The sequence below is a fragment of the Dysidea avara genome, chromosome 1 (genome assembly GCF_963678975.1).
Source record: "Dysidea avara chromosome 1, odDysAvar1.4, whole genome shotgun sequence".
Lineage (NCBI taxonomy): Eukaryota > Metazoa > Porifera > Demospongiae > Dictyoceratida > Dysideidae > Dysidea > Dysidea avara.
Window position 1 is genome coordinate 26,915,551 of NC_089272.1, and position 23,168 is coordinate 26,938,718.

The 23,168-nt window shown below is 36.7% G+C and overlaps 1 protein-coding gene across 1 annotated transcript in view; it reads right to left on the reverse strand.

Annotated features, from left to right (window-relative positions):
- LOC136249347 (uncharacterized) overlaps nucleotides 1-23,168 on the reverse strand; it is a 33,372-nt gene that overhangs the window by 8,122 nt on the left and 2,082 nt on the right. Inside the window, exons 2-6 of the mRNA XM_066041308.1 lie at nucleotides 18,956-19,270; nucleotides 7,138-7,428; nucleotides 5,053-5,129; nucleotides 3,173-3,407; nucleotides 2,203-2,517 (exon numbers count right to left, since the gene is read on the reverse strand). Coding sequence (XP_065897380.1) covers nucleotides 2,203-2,517; nucleotides 3,173-3,407; nucleotides 5,053-5,129; nucleotides 7,138-7,428; nucleotides 18,956-19,270 — 1,233 coding nt within the window. The remainder of the gene's footprint in view (nucleotides 1-2,202; nucleotides 2,518-3,172; nucleotides 3,408-5,052; nucleotides 5,130-7,137; nucleotides 7,429-18,955; nucleotides 19,271-23,168) is intronic.

Consider the following 23,168-nt stretch of genomic DNA (forward strand, 5'->3'; position numbering starts at 1 on the left):
GCAGTATATTATGAAACTGTGTGTCCCCAGATGTAGCTCAAAGGTTAATGATCCTCATCAGTGCATTAAGTCTTATGTGTTCGTATAAGGTACATTGTAATACATGAAATGATTAATCACACAGCACTATATCACAGGATAAGACTTGGGCAGCACACATATTCCTAAACAACTAGCAGGGAAGTGACCTTTAGGAGACTAATGCATAAAAACAAAGCGTACGTATGCAATACTCAGTTTTTCAAAGCTCTGCCACTAACAGCAAGTAAAAATGGATAACATCATGCATTCTGTTTTAAATAGTACAACTATACCAAAATACGAGAGATATAAATGTTATCACTCTTCTATTGAAGTCTGACTACTTTTTAGAGTATCTCAAATTTTTGGTATGATAATCAGGGGCTGATCTAGGATTTCTAACAGGGGTTTTCCGGTGGTAGATGCAGGGGTCTGGGGGTACACGCCCACAGACGCTAACAAGGTTTTAATTTATTACGTTTGAAATTTAATGAAACTTGATGTTCAAAACTACTATACACATTATAGTTTTGTTCTACTGATCCTCACTACTATCATCTCATGCCATCACTTTCTGAGCACTTTTTGAACTTCTGCAATGCAGAAATACAATGGTAGCTTATCAATTTTACCAGAATCTTATAGAAAGGGTACAATACTTACAGACAGTACTTACACTCTATATCTAGCTATGTGTGGTAAGTATGCAGTCCATTAAACCATGTTCTGTCTGACAGAATCAGTTAAAAGATCAATGACTTCCACTGATATTCTATAACAATTAATCCTGTAGGAAACTTAAAAGAACTAGGTAATAGCTACAAGGGCAGCAAATGACTTCCATCAGTACTTTTATTGGAAGGAGGCTAGTTTTTAAGTACTAAATTAAATCCCATTGTATCTGCTCACTGAACCTACAAAATAAATTGCAGCCAGGCTACTAAAGGTAGTGCTAGCTGACCAATAGATTATGGATAGGTCAACCTATCTACCAAATTTCTACTATATGGATAGTTTATTTAGCTAGCAATAGCTCACTAGGCTAGCAAAAATTATCTTGCAACATTTTAATCAGTGAATGCTCTATTAGACATTTCACTACTAAGTGACTGTTCTATTAGAGAGTATTAATCTACGGAGCTAATCAACACTTTCTTTCTTCATCTTGGCATTTGTCCTTTGTTATCACTTCTACCACCACCTCTCCTGTTTATTTGAATTCTGCATGTAGTCTTGTAAGGTTTACTATAAATAAAGCACAAACTATAATGATTAAATGATGGGCATTAGTTATAAGTTTAACACTTGGGGTGTGATCCTTTGCTGTAAGTAAGTGATAGTATTAGTTGACTGATGAATATTGGTGAGTGTAATTCGTGTTATGCCCTATGGGATGGTTTGGTTGTAGCTAGCAAGTTAAGGAAGCATCAGTATAATAATAGCTAGTTGCCTAATGGCTGGACAGCTGATCTGAAGTAAGCCAATGGGTTTCCAGAAACCCTCCTAAAACCACCCCTGATAATTGACTTATGAAGTGGAGGCCTCATTTCCACCACCTATGCTCCAGTCACATAGTCTAGCTGTCAATAACAATTATACCAATATGAACCAAAGAACATTAATGTTAAACATTTTAATGTATGATACCATCTAAGTTCAAAGGGTAAAATGTTTTATTTTCCACAATGTGCCAAAGTGTGCTTTATTTCCATAAAAGTCTGTTTTAGTTTTCTTTGTATAACAATAAAGCATGCTTTATGACACAACCATAACTGTACACATGTGATGACCACAATATTGCTTGGTTCGCCTCATACTATTGACCACACCCTCATGCTATATTTTCTGTATATTGCTTTAACTAGTATCTTAATCGGTACTTAAAGAATGGTTCATTGGCAATATTTAATTTTTTGTACAAATTTATATATCTGTTGTACTGTACGTATGTGATAGGGTGAAGAGTGCTCACATGCTCAATTTTCGTGCGTCCATTCACATATGAAGTAAATAAACAACTTAATTTTGAAAGGTATAGGCAATATGAAAAATACACTCTAGTCTTCTTTTGTATTATGTAGGCAACAATTAAAATTTTTCAAATTTGTGCTGAGTACTTATAATGTAATGAGCATACTTTCATTTTTGTACATATGTCCATTGTGTTGTTAAATATAATACCTGTAATATCACTGCCATTCTGAGTTTTGAAAGTTCCACACACTGGATCACCAACTTCCACCATATTACTCATATTAATAGCAACAACACTGTAATTGTATGTTGTTCCACTTTTGAGTTTACTGAACATTAATAGTTGGGTTGGATAATTGTAACTTGTCACTGATCCAGTAATACTGCCAATGCTACTAGTTGGTGCAGTAGTATTAATTATTTTACACCGTAATGTAATAGAGAAGCAGGCTAATCTGCACTCCAATATAGCAGATTCTTGTGAGATGTCTTCTTCTACAATGCTTATTATTGCATTTGCTCCTGCAATGAAGAAAATATATTTATACAGTATATTAACACTTCGTGAAAAATAATAGTATTATAGTGTGTATTGACTACTTAAGTAATACAAAAGTTGTGACTGGATTTCAGAAAACTAATCCAAATCACACCAGCAGTAGTTTCAAGATTAACAATTTTGAATATGTGTAACTTGCATCCGTAGCAAGTATAAATATCATGCAGAGATGCATTAATTTAATGCCATTCAGAGCATCCCATAATGTCTGCAAATTTTCAAATAAGGTAAGAGATCATAGTATCATGGCTACTGACATAGGAGAGGAGAGCAGTACGGTGTGGTTGGGTGTCAAAATGTATGGAAATGAAGATTGAAGTCTAGAGCAAAAATTATACGTAGGGCTGTGCTGGCTGCTTGATGGATGGAATGTAGCAGAATCAACACAGAGGCCAGTGATCATTAAAACGTAAACCTGTCAAACCAGCTGCCATCCAAGCTGGTCACAGCACCTAGAAGATACCAACTTTCAAAGCCAACCTCATGTTAAAACTCACAATTGATAGCAACCGTAGCTACTCACTGGTGGTGTTATTTTAACCAAGCAATTCGTATCGGTTTTGTATAATCTGGCCACAACTAATGTGTAAATCTGATTTATGTCATGCATGTACATACTTTCCTCAACCTCCATCACTGATGAACTATTACCATAGGGACCACTGACTGTAACCTTTACTGATTGCATTATCTCAACTGAAGGATTTATGTAAACAGTAAATTCTGCAGTACAATTGTACTGTATATTATTCTGTATGCCACTACATGTTGCATCCGTCACTGTAGTAGTACCAGTTTGGTAACTTGTTATAAACCGCAACATCATCGACATCCTGTGGACATCCACCATAACCTACAACATACACCACAACAAGGTATTGAATACAATAGTCTTGATCAACAGCTCCAAAACAAATGGCCTTCCAAAATGTTACATACATACAGTAACTGTGCATAATTTCACATATCCCTATCACTTTAATCCAATTATGATGAATGCAGTAAATTTATTATAAATCCCTATTTCTAATAGGGATTTATAATTGATTCCCCTTTATGTGAAAGTTACATACACTCCACCACATGTATATTCTGATTGTGTACCTATCTCTGATTAGTTTAATCATAGATATTAGAGTACTCTCTAATATCTATGGTTTAATAACATGCAAAAACATTAAGGATAGCTACCATGCCGATGTCAATAAATTTTCAGGAACAAACCTACTATGTGCTGGGATTCAGAAATTATGCATTTTAAAGTAATTATAGCTTTGACAGCAATCTGAAATTCGTACAATTTTGTTGAAAAATTTCAAATTGCTAGAGCAGTCATAGAATTGTCACAGTATTTATACTACTCACAGATAGAAAAGACAAAGCACATTGTAAAATGTTTTATTACAGCAACTAGTTAAAATTAAAACAATATCCTGCAGGTTGTAGTCTTGCACCAGCCCTCATGCTGACTCCTAATATGATGAGTAGTGAACAGATGTCCCAGTGCTGGTTCACTGAGTACATATGGCCATGCACACAGTAGTTGAAGGTTTTTATTAAATCAGCCTCACAGTCAATTTCAGAGGGTCCACTGTTTAAAATTACTGTAAATATCCAGATCAATACCACCTGTGGAATTTGTGGGTTCTAGGTGACTCTGATGTCCACCTGTAAGCCCAGAAGTTACATTTGAATGATTCCTAATATGAACTACTGCAGCCTGAAACAATACTGTAGTCTAATATTGTAATATACTGAAATTTTATGGCCACAAAAATGGTGGCATGCACCCCCTTCCCTTCCTACTCTTATAAGTTTAGGGAAAAATCTTTTCACAAGTATAACAGGTGTTTTGTAGCACTGTTTAGCATTATGCTCTTTATGACCATACTACATGTATCATAGCCTCATTCCTATAAATTATGCAGTTATGACATGTATAATCTTGATCTGTTGCTAATACTGGTCAAGACAGTTAGGCTTATAGATAACCAGGTGATTACAAACAAAATGGCATTAGTTACACAGTTCTTTAAAATAAATTATGGGCTGTTATTGGCACTGGTTACACTGTTGGTGAATTTCTCAGTAGATAATTCTTCAGTTATGATGGGTATTAAGGGGAACAGTCTTTCTAGTATATTAATGTTGAGCTTACTGGAATAATAAAAATGATGTTGTTGTTAATAGCCTGGTTGGATATTGTGTTGGTAAAATGTAATTCAATAGCTGGAGTATATACACTTTTGTGCAGTTGACTCAATCTGTTAATTTATGTCTTCTCTTTTGTAGGATGGCCATTCTTAACATTTATGTTACAATGGTGAAATGGCATCCTGCAGCAGGTCATATAATTTTTTCAATTTCAAAATATTCGTACTAGACACTGACTGGATATGCTAATATTTGCCTTATGATGGTGAGGAAATCTTGACATCATGGTACTTGGTACATATGTATGTACACTTAGTGTGATGTATAATAGATTGATCACTTACATAAGAAAAAATCTTCAGTGCTGGTTGGTGATGATTATATGACAGACAGAATTTGAAGTGAGGTTGACGTGGAGGATCTAATCAATGATAAATATCAAAAGGTGGCTACTAGTACTACAACACAAGCCTATGTGTGTATACAGACAACATGTGGTATTATTAGCTGCCTATCATACACTTATTTGCTTGTATATAGCTACATACTGTAGATACAGGGGTGTAGCCAGACTTTTGGTGATGCCAGGGCCTAGCTGTACAGCAAAACAAAAATTACTACATGCTGACAATAGCTGCCCGCCACCAACTTCATCTCCTTAAATACTGTGACTGCTGTATTAGAGTATCTAATCCAAAACAGCCAAGCTGTAAAAAAAGAGTGCGGCCCTCAAAAAGGCTATGGTGAAAAGATGTGAAATCCAAGGTGGCGGCCAAGAAATGACTGTGATGGTAGGTTAATGGTAAAAATTTTAATAACGACAATTCAGGTGAATTATTGGATTTAGTGTTTACAAATGAGCAGGGCATAAATAAATGAGTAAGTTCAGTAAAGGAATGAGACATTGGTATTGTTGGTTTGGTTGGTTAATTCACCTGAATTGTCGTTATTAAAATTTTTACCATTAACCTACCATCACAGCCATTTCTTGGCTGCCACCTTGGATTTCACATCCTTTTTCGGCTTCTTGGGCCACACGACACACTACTGTATGTCTTGATCTAGATTTTGGTGATTATACAGTTATTGATGGACCTGGGCCCAGGTGGGCTATGCATCTGTGTAGATAAATAAATTCGACTAAAGAAGTTGCTGTGTCACAATCAATGCACAACATTTTGATACATACATGGTGAGGTTAATGCAACACTTTTGCAAGTGGTAATTTCACAGACCACTGCAATTCCTTACCTTGTTAGTATGCACTCTACAAAATCAATGAAATTGGCTCCTCACATATTGTCTCCTGGATTTACTGTTAAAAAAACTTGCTAGACACAAAACTTATTTATATGATTATTTAAAGTGAAGAATGTAGGCATCAAATATTTTGACATGCAATTCTACTGAATGACTATAAGGAAAATACCAAGCCAGCATTGAGATATTGCAGTATAGTGTAACCTCTCTTATCTGGTCAGTCTGATACATACTATTGTCCATATCTCAGGAATGTCCGTAACTAAGAATTGCATGCTAATATGCTAAAGTGGCTAACTTAAATACAAGTAATATCGTTATTGCTATCAGTTAGTGCTATGCAGTTTAGTGAGCAGAGGGGGAGCTACTACAGAGCATTCATAGTCACTCCCCTGGGCTGTAAAAAAGTACTATCACCTAGCAACCAAGTGGTAGGTATTATTAGTAGAATAAAAAAGCCACCTAATGGGTAAACAGCAACCTTTAGGCTCTCTCCTTGTGCTTTCATCTAAACCACACTTCATTATTGTCAATAGACTACAAGCCACATGACTAATTTGGGCTGTCAGGACAATGGAGGTGCCCAGGTAATAGAGGTCCAGATAATAGAGATCTGGATAAGGTAGGATCTCCTTATGCATTCAACCTACAGTATAAACTTATAGAAACCTGCAAATTGTCATGTTGTCAACAAGCTTCTTATAAAAATATCTGTGCAAATGTTACTAAAAGCCTGCGAACAACTGGGATGTATAGTCAGTGCAACACAAGCATACAATGACTGCTCTACAGTATTACAATATTTGACTGCTCTATTATCTTGATCATTGTAGTACTAAATCCTGCTCAGTGCTCTTGTTGCATACAGTAAAACATCTAGAGAACCTCATACTGCTGCAATGATTGGAAATTAAAAAGTCTTAATGCATGTACTAAAAAGAAACCTTGAAAGGGACTCTACATATGCATTTACCCCAAACATAAGCAAAGCACTTTTCTCATAATACATTTGTTGTGTTCAAGCTGTAAAATCTGCTTTTCTTTATTAATCAGTATCTCACTTACACCACAAGAATGTGTCCATACTACAGATGGCACAGCACATTATAGAGTAAATAAAGAAGGGTTCTTACTTTGTATATACAACATGACACTATGTGTACACTTACCACCATTTCTAGTAGTTGTTTCTGCACTAGCAGAGATACCATTTCCACCTTTATTAATAGCAGTGATATTGATTTTGTACTGAGTGTTGTCAGATAAATTAGTTGCAGTGAATGTAGTCCTATTAATAGTACGATTACTGATCACTACTCCTCCTGTAGTTGACACAGTTACCATATACTGGACTGGACCACACACTGGACTACTGGATGGCTTAGACCATTGAGCCACAAATGAGGTTGGTGTAATCTTATTAGGTGGAACAACTAAGTCTGTTACAGAGCTGGGTGAGCCTATATAGTAATTAACAATAGAAAGGTTATGGTCATACATATGAATGTGATACAGTATGAACGTACAATTCAAAGTATTGAGCTTTGGAAAATTGCTAAAAATACCTCCTTAATCAAAATCTTCTTTTAAAAGCTTGAAGCCTGCTTGTCATGTGTCTCACATGCAGTATAACAGGTACAGTAAGTACACTCGGTATTTGAATTACATCTTCTAAAAAAAACTTGAACAACTGGCAAATGAATGATAAGCCATACAAAACACTACATGACTATGCCAAAGCAATATACTGTATCTATAAAATGGTTAGCCAGCTATACTAGCCTTAAAGTAACTTGTATCCTGGAAGGTAAGCCCACCTACTATTTAGAATGGATTGTCACAAAAATTATCATACAGATAATTAGGGCTGGGCGGTATTGGAGTTTCGCTTCACGACATATCGTGCAGAAATATATTACGATATTACTATTTATCGCGGTTATTAAAGATGACTGCTATATTAGAGTAGCTGACTGCTTTATTAGGGTATCTCGATCCTAGCTGACTGTTCTATTAGAGTATCTCGATCTTTGTAAAAAAAATTGACTAGCTAGTACTAGGTCCTTGTTTGCAGTAGTTAGGGTCCGCAATCCGAAAAATCAACTTCTACAAATCAATCCCCCTACCATTGTGGGATGTTCATTGTAGTATCCCATTGCTTGATCCACCATGAAACCGGAGGTACGATTGTTGTTTTCACAGAAATATCATTTTCAGTATCTCACAAGATGCAAGATTTATTTTTAAAATTTCGTGCTCCACACAAAGGACTGGATGAAACTTGCTACTTAGCCAAATCGTAACCAGAGTTGTTGTAGTTGAAAACTACGCACAGAAATAAGTAAATGATTTGCTGGGTGTCCGGCACAGGGTTGCTTTTTTTGAAAAAACAGACAAAGAAATATGAAGTTTCGAATTCAAACTGCCCTACCACCCAGAGCAAGAGAAGCCAACTATTCCTCATAGTGTTTCGATACGGTTGGGTGCATAGTCTGTCTATGCTGTTAGTTTGGAAAAGATCTGAGACTTCTCACCAACTGGGTGACAAGCGTCAAAATTTTCTGCACTATCAAAGAATTGTGTCGCGCTTTCTAATCATTTCCAGCGCTTCTGCAGCCACAACAATCATCAATTATAGACTAAAACTATGGCAAAAGATGTCCCTGAACGTTTGGTAATAGCGGTTGTCAATTATTGTTTCATCCACAGCTTCCACGCCTCGCTCTAAGCTATGCATCAAGGGAGGCAGCAAAATCGTCCAAATTTGACTTCACCTCTCACGCTCCACAGCAGCTTCAAATCTTCACTAGATCACCCTACATCACCATTAAGCTTCAAAACATCCCAAAACAAACCGAAAAATGCACAAAATCTTTCATTTTTTGATTCGAGCTGGGTGGAGCTCCTGGTGAGCTGCTGGTATACTGCATCATATGAAATCACAGAAACACCAAGTACCACTACTACCAAACGTTTTGATCCATCATTTATCATCATTCTAAACAAAATTAAGTGACCAGTGTGGCATCAGAAGTACTGGAAAGCACTTTGGTATCATTGAGAGAATCCCTTGAAACGACGCACGAAAATTTTGACGTTCTTCACCCAGATGGTGAGAAGTCTCAGATCCTTTCCAGACTAACAGTATAGACAGACTATGCATCCAACCTTATCACATCACTATGAGGAAGAGTTGGCTTTTCTTATCTTGGCTGGTAGGGCAGTTTGAATTTGAAAATTCGTGTTTTGTTTTCTGCTTTTTGAGAGAAAGTAACCCTGTGCTGGGAACCCAGTGAATCATTTGCTTATTACTGTGCGTACTTTTTAACTACATTAACTCTAGATAATACCTAGCTAAGCAGCAAGTTCTATCCTGTTCTTTGTGTGGAGCACGAAATTTAAAAAATAATTTTTGCATCTCACGAAATACTAAAATCGATAGTTCTGTGAAGACAACAATCGTGCCTCCGGTTTCATGGTGGATCTAGCAATGGGATACTACAATGAACATCCCACAATGGTAGGGGGATTGATTTGTGAAAGTTGATTTTTCGGATTGCGGACCCTACAGTAGTATCACGTGATTATTTGAGGTGCATTATAACAACCTTAAGGGCTTAATAAGCTGTCACAAACACTAAAAATCGTAATAATATCGATATCGTGATATTATCGTTTCACCGAAATCTACGCGATACACATATCGTTTCATTGCAATACCGCGGTATTACTATAATACCGAGAAACCGCCCAGCCCTACAGATAATTATAATTGTGACCGGGCCTGCAAAAGTAGGGCATATGGGCACAAACTACATCCCGTCACATAAGATGTCATATCTCAGTACTGCGATAGAATATTTTTATTCTGTAAGTTGTATTGTATAGCCAACTAATTGTTTAATAACGGCTGAAAATTGCATGGCCACAGAGTAATGGAATACAAAGTTATGAAACACCAAAGTTCAAAAAAGTAGGCTATTTTTATGTGCCCACATGCCCTATTTTCACAGGCCCAGTCACAATTGTGGAACACTACAGAAATCAGCAATGACTATTTAGGGGGTAATTGTTCAAATTTCATTCCACTGAAGCATTCCATTCATACTGTACACCCTTAACATGTACCTGGATAAAATTGTTTAAGCTTACTTCATTTTCCTTACTTGTTAGTTACTAGTTAGCGATTCATTTGAGTAGGCATTTGGAAATTTGTGTACAGAACTTTTAATCTCAATACAGTAATATCATGTGCTTAGATTACAACTCCTGGTCATGTGGAAGTGTGGTCGTGGAAGTGAAATTCGTTGTGTCAAAGTTAGACTGCAGGGCTGTTATTTGGACCCTTTAAAGGATCTATGATTGTACATAATTGGTTAGTTCATGTGAATATCCATCCATAAGGCTGCCATTGCATTGCTCCTAGCCTACCAAACTATATAGGACTACTCAAGGCAGCATGCAAAGTTGTGATCTCCCAGCTTTCACTAATGATGTCAATAAAAATTAAATGAATTGCTGCATATACTTTGCCATGCGATTGATGGTTGTTGTCACATTATATACATTTCACAACTACTGCAAGGTGTTGTCTGCTCCTTGCCATCTCCCATATTTTACCCTGATGTGGATAGTGAAAAAAGCTTTAAACTCTCACATGGTTTAGGGTTAGAATAATGCTATTCCTTTATGCTACTAACAGTCCTTCTGTGTGATGTGAATAGGTTGCAACACGGTTTAGACTGCAAGGAGAAGGGTAGACTGGTAGAAGAATGCTCAAGATTTTAATGCGATGATATCTAGAAATGTGATGATTTAAAGCATCTCTTGAACTTTCTGGAGGCGGTTTCCTGTTGCAGTTACTAGATCTCAAGTGCAGGGGTCTATCCATTTTATAATACAGAATCATAAAATGCACAGCACTTTGCAAATAGTACTGTACAATCCATCTAAAATAAAATGATAATGGTGACTGCAAGTATTTTAATTTGTACTGACTGGCTTAAATCTCATAATCATTAAATACGTATATCAAGTAAAATCACTTTACCCTACAATATTTGGCTATCCCACTACTGTGCAATAAGGATGGCCAATGCATGTAGGTGAAGATGCTTGATCTCCTTGATCCGAGTTTATAGATGTGGGGTATATGAAAGTAAAGTAACAATAGGGCTGGAATAATAATACTCTTAGCAACAATGAAACTCAATTTCAATTTTCATCTATAGCTGTAATTCAGGTCTAATATGGTATTGTAAGATTCATTGCAATACCCACTGCATTCAGTTGTGCCAAAGAATTCATTCACAGCAATAATTATACTATAGGGGCAATGGTGAACACAACTAATGAGCAAACTGTCCTTGAAAACTATTATACTGTATGTACGCATAAGAATAAAAAGGTTATACGGTTTATTAGCATGCACATAAATCACATCATAATTTGAGGTCAGAAACATGCATTGTTATTACTGACAAGTGTTGTATCTTGCTTAAGAGTACAGTTAAATTGTGTCACTTTTCAGGAACTTTGTGCTGGTAGTTTAAGGCTTCATAACTTACACTATATAAGTGTCTTGAAAAATATACAACAGTCTACACATATGGGGAAAAAATGCTATGTAAGAGGATAGAAGTTGATTACAACACAATGTCTTCCTCTGGCTCTGGAATAAATGAGGGAAATGATGTCGCAGAGACTCAAGGCTTTTCTCTTCCAGGATATCTTGCCTATCTGTCCTTGGGATTCAAGATGATCATGATGGTGCTCATATTGTTTATGGTTGGTTGTATTTTTGCCACCATCAAATCTACCAGGAAGCTACACAAGCCTCATAATATATTTGTGGCTAAATTGATGGTAGGGGATATACTGGCAGCACTATTAACAACACTGCCATGTGTTGTGATGATGATCGGTTTTGTGGCCGATTTCATAAGTTGCAATGTAAAGCAATTCCTGTTATTCCCAATAATTGCTATTCACTTCACATACCTGATGATTGCAATTGACAAGGTGATAGCTATTGCATTTCCATTCAAGCACAAGGGAATTATGACACCTTATGTTGTTTCTAGCATGGTTGCTACTTCATGGCTTTTAGCTCTTTTGCTTTCTGTTAAAACACTTTTCAACACTGATGGATATGTCAAGAATGCAGAATATGGTCTTTGCACTTCAATTGGAAGTGCTTTCATAGAAATTCTTCTCACTCACATATTACCCATGTTTATAATATCACTACTTGCAATGGTTTTCAATGTCTACTTAGCCATCAAAGCTTACCAGATTTACAGGCAAATCCAAAAAGAAATCAGGCGGTCAGGAGTTACCAGTGAAGTTGTAGCATTAAGGGAGAAACAGCATAAAATCAAGAAGCATCTGAAGCCAATTGTAACCTTGCTTGTGGTCATGTTTGGCGGTTCATTCATTGCCTTCCTGTTTCTGTTGCTGCTTATTCCAGTTAGGCTTCTATGGCATCATGAAAATGTCATTGGATATTTAATAGCACCAAATGTCATCTACATAGTTTTCCTTCTCCACCCCATTGTGTATGGGCTGTACTTCAAACAAGTCCGAGAGTCAATGGTGAAGACACTGAAGAGGATGCTTTGCAAGAACAAATTGAACAATGTAGTTGTTGCTCCACAACCTTGAAGGACTGCCTGGATGTGAATAACTATCCTATAATGACTATGTAGTATCGTAGTTTGTTTGTATGTAGATTGTAAGAAATTATGCATACAGGTATATGTATACAGTGTAGTGTTGTATGCTACAGTTTATCTGTTTTGTTATAATATCTTGTCATCATTACAGTATTTCAGTAGTTTGTTAATTGGTTACTATAATAGTATTCTATGCTGGTGAGAATAATTGAAGGGTAACATTATTGAAGGGTAGCATTAATCACTTATAATCTCTTATCAAGACAATTGTGGTCTTCTTCTTGCAACCCAGTTAAGCCATATATCAGATCTCATAGGGACTATGGTACTTACTGCCTGGACAATAAGGATCATACAATGTGATGATTTTGATGGATGATGTTAAAACAAACAAAATAAGAAGCCAGATACATAATCTAATGAAATCTGAATCATTAGATTACAGGAGTCATAGAATATCTCACTTGTCCCTGGTTGTGCCTGAGACTTATGTCAACAACTATATACACTAAAATATTCCAGTGTTCTGAAGAGCTTACGGTATAACTATTGGTTTCCCAATATTACAAATTCCTATAACCAAACAATTGTTCTCCTTTCTTAGAAAACTTGTACACATATTTACTAGCTATCAAAAATTTTAGCAGTGCTTCTCTAAATAAACAATGTTAAGTTGCCAACTCTCATGAAATTTAATTACTTCCTTTGTCACAAAATCATGCAAATTTGCTTATCGTGCACCTTCAAAGCATTGTGTGCCTATTATAATTTGAAGCAGTTTAGCTTTTGAATTGCAGCTTCATATCTTTTTAAGGGCATGGCATGGTAATGTTTAAATATCTGTAAAAGGACGTTTTGGGGTGATTTTTGTGATAGGTGCATGTAGCTTCTAGAGGAGTAGTTACCATGTCTCAGAGTTTGAAGCCTCTCCTGTTCAAATGTCTGGATCTGCTGCTACTATGTTAGAAAGGGTTGATCATGGCTATGACCTTACATGAGTAAAGCAGCTGCTCTTTGACTTTGGAGAAGCAAATCAGTCAGCAAATTGTATAACAAAGCACATGGCTTTATACTAATTACTAATAAGTAATGTGAACGTTTCACTTAGTATTTTACTGTGTAAATTTACTGCTTGTTACAATGCCCTACACACAGTGAATGATATGTGAACCTTGCCTAGAACTAATCAGTTTACTTTAACTGTTGCATGTGTGTTTCTAATGTATTCTTACATAATACATGACGCCATAGACTTGCTACTGTGAATCAACATCTTGTACTGTCAGCAAAAATAAATGATACTCTTGTAGGACAAAAATAAATTCACAAATCAGGATGCAAGCATTGTACATGCTGAGAGGCACTTGTCAGAATGAAGCAATGTCTAACAATGAAAAAATCAGGCCTGTAGTCGTAGTCATTGTTGAGTTGTACTTTTCTGAAGGCATCAATCAGTTAGTCATCCAGTTGGTTGGTCAGTTAGTCAGTCAGTCAGTCAGTCAGTCAGTCAGTCAGTCAGTCAGTCAGTCAGTCAGTCAGTCAGTCAGTCAGTCAGTCAGTCAGTCAGTCAGTCAGTCAGTCAGTCAGTCAGTCAGTCAGTCAGTCAGTCAGTCAGTCAGTCAGTCAGTCAGTCAGTCAGTCAGTCAGTCAGTCAATCAGTCAGTCAGCCAGTCAGTCAGTCAATAGAAAATGCACTAAAGAGATACATAAGCAATATTGTGGAAGTGCTTTTGGTTCCATGTTTAGGTTTGGTTATGTACTGTAGCCAACCATTTTGCTGAGGTGTTCTGCAGGTATTCTGTGGGATTTTTGGTTGATGTTTCTTTGTGGGAGAGTTACAAACCACCATAACCATACTACTAGACTGTATAATAATTTTTAAATATACTACATGAAGGAAGGCCCGAAAGAAAGTATTATGTTTCCAAATCTCAGTCCAGCAGTTTATTGGCTGGGGCATTACTGTCTCTATAATCATAGAATCGATGTTATCATACAGTACGATAGTAACTGTATAGTAGGGACCACAAAGGAGTAAGCGTGGCCCACGAAATAATATCACCCAAAAACCAGCCTCAATTTTCCCTGGCAATGATGAGACAGTATTTGTTAGGTAAAACTAAGCCCAAACAAGCTTTCAGATCGACCCGAAATGCTTTCAACAAGTTGCTACGGAATTTTTAAAAAAATGACGGAATTTTCTACTGACTGAGTAAGTAACTGACTGACTGATGTCTTCAGACAAGTGTAACATGATAACGGGTAAGGCTATGGGCTTGATTTTTTCATTGTTTGACGTTGCTTCGGCCCGACAGGTGCATTTTGACATACTGCAGTACGTACAATGCATTCTTCATGGACTTACCAGTGTCCTCCTTTGTGTCCCATTCATCTTTGCTGACAGTGAAAGGTGTCGATTTGGTGGTAACATGTGATGACTTCCCTTCGTAATGGAAATTGTCCGTATTTTTCATAGTGGCTGTTTTGATTGCAGAGGTGTTTTTCAAACAGTTCTTGATTCGTACTGCTGTGTAACAGGTTGAACATAGCCGACAGCGAAGCATAATGGATACTTCACTTTTCAGACAATAATTAATATAATTGGGGCATGTGGTACTATTTCTTTCTTTTGGTATGCGTGGATTGTAGAGGTGCTTTACGAACAGTTCTTGATTCGAAATGCTGTGTAATGGATTGAACATAGCTGACAGCAAAGCGTAATGGATACTTCACTTTTCAGATGATAATTGATATAGCTGGGGCACGCGGTGCCATTTCAGATGCGGTATGCGTGGGTTCACCAGTCATAATAAAATTATTTACAAAAAAGTTAACAAACAAGTACACAAAAAATTTGGAATTTTCAACTAGGGTAGGGACCATAGCACATCAATAAAAAGTACTGAAACAAGTTGGAGTAGTCCATGATATTAAATCACAGTAAAACAATAGGAAGTGTTATATCCCTACTGTGCATTTCCGTTATGGTATCTTGAGCATAGTAGGGATACAACACTTGTTATTGTTTTACGGTGATTTAATATCATGGACTACTCCAACTTGTTTCAGTACTTTTTATCGATGTGCTATGGTCCCTACTCCAGTTGAAATTTCCAAATTTTTGTGTACTTGTTAATAATGCAACAAAGCTACTAGTGGATACCATGCAAGGGATACCATATATCATAGGAAAAACAGGCTTTGGGTGTTCTGGGCACATGACCAAGGTCTCTTATCATTGCCCCAACGTGGCTATCAAAAAACTCTCTTGCTGACAGGGTAGGAATTGCAGCATCCCAATCTCTTTGTAAATTGGTACCCATACAAATGTCTTTATTTAATCAGTGTAGCTATTAATACACAAAAATTTCCTCCTGAAAATTGGGTAAACAGTAATATATTAATTTTTCCTTCAAAATTTTAATTGTGATAATCCATAAAAATTTTTACCTTCAAAACATGGTATATGAAATATGGATGGCTTTAAAATGTAGAGACAATGCTGAAAAACTAATTATACAACCAATTACTAAGAATAATACAAAATGCGGTTAAAATTACGTCATAAATAATAATGAATGAATAAATAAATAAATAAATAACTGAATGATGCTTGAGAAAACTACAAAGCCTAAGGCTTCGCACTCACCGGGAAAAGAATCCATATTGAATGAAGAGGCAATCATATAATGGGCGGGAGTTTTTGTGGAGGTGATAGAAACTGTACGACTATTCTATTTAATGCCGATCAAAACAACTACCACGTTGTTCCCACTACAATGCAGTTAATCGATCGACCAGGTGGATTCAAACAGCGATTTAGACGAACGAACTACTGATCATTTGTTTTTGGAATTGTTGCCAGCTGGCACACCAAGTCTCAAGTCATCATGCCAGCCGCCAGTGGATGCGCTCCATGCAAAGGAAAGTAATTAAGGCGGCCATGCCCAACACGAAGTTCACCATGCCAGCTGGCAGCTGCACAAGACCAGGAAAAAGATTAATAGCAGTATGTTTGTATTATTTTATACTTACACCTGGCTTGCTAGGTTGTAGTTGGCTCTATTGTTTGTAAAGAGCATGGTGTGTTTTCTTGTATTGTACATTTTGCCTTCTCCTGGCTTATGGATAGCTTGGCTGTCTCCCTTTATTGGCTTGCATACAGTTTTGTGTATCTCCTGTATTGTGTATCTCCTGTATTGTGTATCTCCTGTATTGTGTATCTCCTGTATTGTGTATCTCCTGTATTGTGTATCTCCTGTATTGTGTATCTCCTGTATTGTGTATCTCCTGTATTGTGTATCTCCTGTATTGTGTATCTCCTGTATTGTGTATCTCCTGTATTGTGTATCTCCTGTATTGTGTATCTCCTGTATTGTGTATCTCCTGTATTGTGTATCTCCTGTATTGTGTATCTCCTATTACTGTGCCATTGCCACACCATTGTAAATGTAATTTCATCTTGTAGTATATCATGTTATCATTTTAGGACATATGGCCCAGCTCATAGAAAAAAACTGCAAGATAACAGTTTCTAGTGAAATACCCTGCTTCTTTTATCATTGACGTCTGCTCTTGGAAACTTCAGTAGCCATACATATCTTAATCCAGTACCCTGATTCATCCTCATTATTTTAGGACTGTTTAATGGATGTACACCTATATAAGCTTCATTGTTACTAGCAGGCATGCATGATTCATGAGATTCAATACCATAGATATGAGAGCATACACTTGCACCTCAACTTATGAGAATCATACAGGAGGGGCAGTGACAATGCATTCTGTGGTCTTCCATGGTCGGGTATTCAATACAACGTAATAGCAGCAGGCCCTCACGATTGTAATTGCATATATCACTTATGTTTACTGTATGTGCATCTTTTTCATCCACACACACTGTGCTGGTACATCCTCACATCTCCATGGTCGGATAATCACTGATTGTAATTGCATACTAATGCATCCCTTATGTTTATGTGCCAGTCAATTCTTCTAGAATTGTATTACTGTGTATCTTTTCTACCTGCACACACTGTGTTGGCCATGCACTGTTTGTACATGCCCCATTAGTAGGTTGTCCCGTTGGTGATTGTACTTGGTTGTATTTGCCCCGGGCCTAGTAATAATAATAACAATAATGAAAGAGTAAACTTCTGTTACTTTCATAAACAGTATACTTCATTTATATCAAACAGTACGGTTGTACTGTTTATCTTCAATTAAATGGATGTCTTCTTCTTCATGCCAGGAAACCATACCAAGGTGTTAATTTTCCATATTGATACTTTCCTTGAAGGAGTGTAGTTAGATGCCACGAGACTATTTGAGAGGCTTAATGGACTGCAGTTTAAATGCCAATAAGCAACTAAAAGTACATATTTATATCTACACTTTCTTGATTTTCATCAACTTTTAATTTTTCAAATCTGATGAAGTGTAAATTCGTCCAATTTTTGGTATAAAATTTTTTCCTTGTGTACAGTATCAGGTAGCAGTTAAGCTGTGCTTTTAAAATCACTGTCATTCCCCCTTAAATGATCAGAACATGCCACAACTATGATCTATTTCCATAGGAAAACAAGACATTGTGTCACTCCTACTAGTTTGATCTACTGCATTGCTGAGTGATGAGATCAAGATTGGAATACTCTAATAAAACAGTCACAGTCACATGCGTATTTCATAACTATATGCTCTCACAAAAAAGTTAACAAACTAGTGCAATAAAATATTATTAATTTAAAAATGAAGAAGGGTTCCGGCGATAAAAAGTAGTGAAGCAAGAGATGATCGTAGCTACGATGGAAAATCTCTAGCTACTTGGCATTGTAGTAATGTGAGAAAATCCCTACTATGGCATTACTCCTACAATGCCAAGTAAGGATTTTCTCACATTACTACCATCATCTCTTGTTTCACTACTTTTTATTGCTGGAACCCTACTTCCATTTTTAAATTTATAATTTTTATTGCACTAGTTTATGTATTTCATGGCTGTCTGCTGTGAATGAAAATGACCAACATTTAATGTTCAGACTCAGAAAATCTTTCAACATTTAAGCAAATCAGAATTATAGCCTTAATCACATTCAAACTTTTACAACCAACATGAGTGGCTATAACAAGCAAGAATGATATAAATGCATTCATACATAGTCCCTATACAAAGTAGCCTGAGCCAGCAAATATGATTTTACCTTCAAACCTTGCCAAATGTGAATTAGTAATATTATGTACTATAACTGATACTGTAACTTTATACGCGGCACAGTATACACACATAATAATACAAACAATGCACTTTGTATACCTGCTACATTGAGAGATGCAGTATTGTTGAACAGCTGTAATGGAACTGGGTTACATCGATATGAGGCACCATTATCCGCTATTGTCACGTCAATTATTGTGAGATTCTCAATTAATGTGTGCCCATTGCTACTGATAGTTCTGTTAAGGATATGACGATCTCTGCCCATCACAGATGCAAAGTCACCAGCCATGTTCAAGATCTCCCATCTTGCACTAGTAATCTCTCCATCTGGGCGGCTGACTGTGCAAGTGAATATAGTACTTCCTTTGACACACACTGAAACACTGCTTGGTTGTACATGTACTATTACTTCTGCACGTATGGAGATAAACAATAATAAACTATAATGCATTATATGGTTGTAAAGGTGTGTGCATGTGTGACCAAATACTGAATAATTAATGATAGGTGCAACAATTACTATAACAGCACTGTAAAGCTTCTGCCTATTGTTGGATTACATAATATATCTTCAAAATGCAGAGTATGATTTTGGCTGCTGGCTATGTAGTTCTGTAAATGCTTGTAGAACTATGCCTTTCTTGTCTATGTCACTGGATGGAGGTAATTACAATGCCATTGGACAAGTCAAAGAGTGTTTAGTGTGTAAACACAGTCCTAAATTCTGTAATCCTTCAGCAGAGTGAAGCCATAACATGCTACCGTGAATTGATACCTTGGTAGTGCCAGCAAAAAGAAATGGAACTTGAGCGAGGACAAAAGGAAGTCCATCATGCATGATTGTATGTACTGCATTATAGCAAAAATCACTTGTCAGTAGTGCTGGACAATATAATAAATATATTTTGTATTGTGATACGTATTTATTTATGTCGTGATATGATAGCTAGAAATTATTATCATGATAGAACTCACGCGATCTAGTACTATATATGTTAGCTTGTAAAATGGTGTCTTTTGCCAAGCCTTGCACTGCACCCTCATTGAGAGTGTAGTTATACCACTGGATATTCTGATAACATGTACATCCAATCTAGTATCCTTTCTACCATTTTGAAAGGTGCTAGGTAAATACACAGGTCACTGGTCAATGCAATGCAGTGGGCAGTAGTAAAAACAGTAGTTCAAGGAGACAATGCAATTACACTTGTAATAGATAAAAATTACAAAGCTAGGTATCGCAGATTCAACCTTAAGATTAACCTGTAAGCTATCAACTGTTATGGGTATACTGTATATTGTGATATATATTCATATCATGAATAAATTTTGCCATGACATATGACATCAGAAAAATCTATATCACCCAGCACTACTTGTCAGGCTGTAGAGACATCTAACAGTGAAAATATCAAGTCTGTAATCTTAGCCATTGTTGAGATACGTTTGTCTGAAGACATCAGGCAGTTATTTAGTCAGTCAGTCAGTAGAAAATTCCACTAAATAACAAAATTTAAAATTTCATGGAAACTTATTGGAAGTATCATTGGCTGCTCTTAAGGTTTGATTCTGCCTAATCTATACCACTGTAACAAGTGATACCAGTTCAACATAAACTCTAATGATTTCACACAACTGTCCCAAATGTATTTACAAGTTGCAATTATCTATAATAAATCATAATTACAATAATATCCGTAATTATAGTACTAATTAAAAGTACAGCTATATAGTCTATCAAACTGTCATGGTACCATGAGACTGGTTTCTGGTTAATATTTTTTTGTGAGAAAGTATATCCCTAATATACAGTATATTTACTATTGTACTGTATCACAATACTTAATATTATTAGAAAAATATTCAATATAGTAAGTTTGGCACTACACCAAGCAAAAATGTTAGTGGGCAGTGAGCAGTTTATATTCACAACACTATAGCCTTGTTTAAATTGGTAAGAAACCGTGCCTTTAGTTTGGACAATTGGAAACAGCATACAGCAATGGAAACCAGAAACTGGAATGGAAACGGAAAATTGAAATGAATATAAATGGCCAAATCTTTATATACATGTTAATCTGTCAAGTACAGTAGCTAGGCCCCAAACATACAGTACAGTCCATTTATAACTTCACACATGCGTGGCTTTTATGGTGTGGCGCCACGCCAGCACCACAGCACTCGCCACGAAACATTGTTTCCTGGCCCACACTAAGTTTGCTGAGTGGCACACGCAAGTGGTATGCCACGCATAGCCCTCACTGGCTGCCACGTGTCGTCTTTACACCACGTGTGACTATCAACCACATGTGTGTGTAAACCACAAACTTTACAGTAGTTACATGTACAGTACTGTACTATAGGGCTGGGACGAAGCTTCGAATGTTTCGTGGGTTTGGAAATTAAGTAAACTTCAAATTTTAGTATCGATGTTCGTCTCTTCGCAATCGATCTTCATGTGCCATGCCTGCTTTTGAACCATCGCAGTTTAGCTTGCTACTGTAGTTGTAGCCTTAGAACACCTTGTAAAGTGATAGATAATGTATAAAAAATGTCCTATTAGCCAGTTGGCGTTCGCCTACGCATGATTGCAGTATAGCAGACACGCCCATTTGCAATCGATCGATCGATCACGTCATTCAGTACTGCTGCTATGCACTTTCCAAAAGCTTAGAAACTTATTAACTAGTATTAGAAAGATAAAACTTAAGAAGGACATTGGCTAATATTAGCCACATGTGGCAATGTTTCCAAGCGTGGCAATCAGAGGATTCCACGCGTTGCATTGTTATGTCGTGGCAATCTCTTTTTCCACGTGTGGAAATGACCAGTCCCACACATATTTTTTGCTTTTGCCATGGAAAAAGTTGCGTGGCACCATGCCAAAAATGTCACACATGTGTGAAGTTATAAATGGACTGTACTGTAGCTCATACATAATGACTTCATTATGATGACCACCTTTTACAAACACCAGACAAAGACCACACTGCAGCAATATCTAAGTCCCAAACATGTACAATACTTTATGGCTTTATTAATAAGATCACCTCATTATACATACTTTAGTAGAAATTAAAGTCAAGCACTTAATTAAGGTAATCTCCTTTTGAGACAACTTTCTCCTTACTAAATACAATGCCAGATCCAACATGGGGCATTTGGGGTAAATCCTCTCCCCCCTCCCCCTTGTGCAAGAGCCATACTCTTTTGATTGAAATACTAAGCCTTGTCAGGCCATAAATCAATTTATAACTTATGAAAAAATAATATGCAACTATCCAATGCTTAATTAATTGGAGTGATAGTATTGGGTGAGCTTTTGTACTACACTTCTCTTACATGGACAAAGCCAAAATTCTGTTACTTAGCTACTGTCCTCATGAGTTGAGTGATGCGTGGAACAAATGACTTAGTTACGTTACAAGCACCAACTGGGGTTCTTCATGAGTAAGAAACAGAAGACAACTAAGGTTTCTAAATTCATGCAGAACCAAAGGGTAATCAATATCATTTTTTTGTACAATATCCATTCAATGGCTATAGCTAGCTGTGTTTAGTAACATCAAAGTATTGTTTTTAAATATATGTGACCGGATTTCACATAACAAGGCTTCCACACACACAAAATCAAACTTACGTTTTTACCAGAAATGGATTGCTGGCCTAATACACTATCACATTCCACATTGTACTTCCTTCAGGACTGGCAAGTCTGGTTTCTGTGGCAGCTTTCTTCCGACCCTGTCAAAGCCACGAGTGGGAGATTGGCGCCATTGAATGGCCATGGCTTTGTGATAATGGTGTGTAGTGAGCTGGGACTTCACAGAGAGCTCACCAATAGTGTTCTCGGTCAATTTGGAGTGATTTTAGGGCCATGGAGAGCCCAAACTTGGCCTCTGGATTCCAATCGTCTTCTTACTCCATTTTATACCCGTATATTAAGATCACCGTCCACCCCCACCCTCCCACCCTATATTTATTATTATTATTATTATTATTATTATTATTATCAATTTTTCCAAAGATGGGTAACACAAAAGGCAATACTGCCTGTACAAGGTGATCCCCAACACAGAACATACATTCACATGTACAATTACACACAAACAAATACAAAAGGAACATGAACTACTTAATAATTACAAAATCAATAATAAACCTAATTACAAAAAAAGATAATGTTTTAACCTAGTCTTAAAACTGCCAGCAGTCCTTTGAGATAAAATTTCAAAAGGAATTGAGTTCCAAAGAAAAGGTGTAGTCACAAAAAATGAGTGCCGAAATGCGTTGATAGTTGACGACGCAA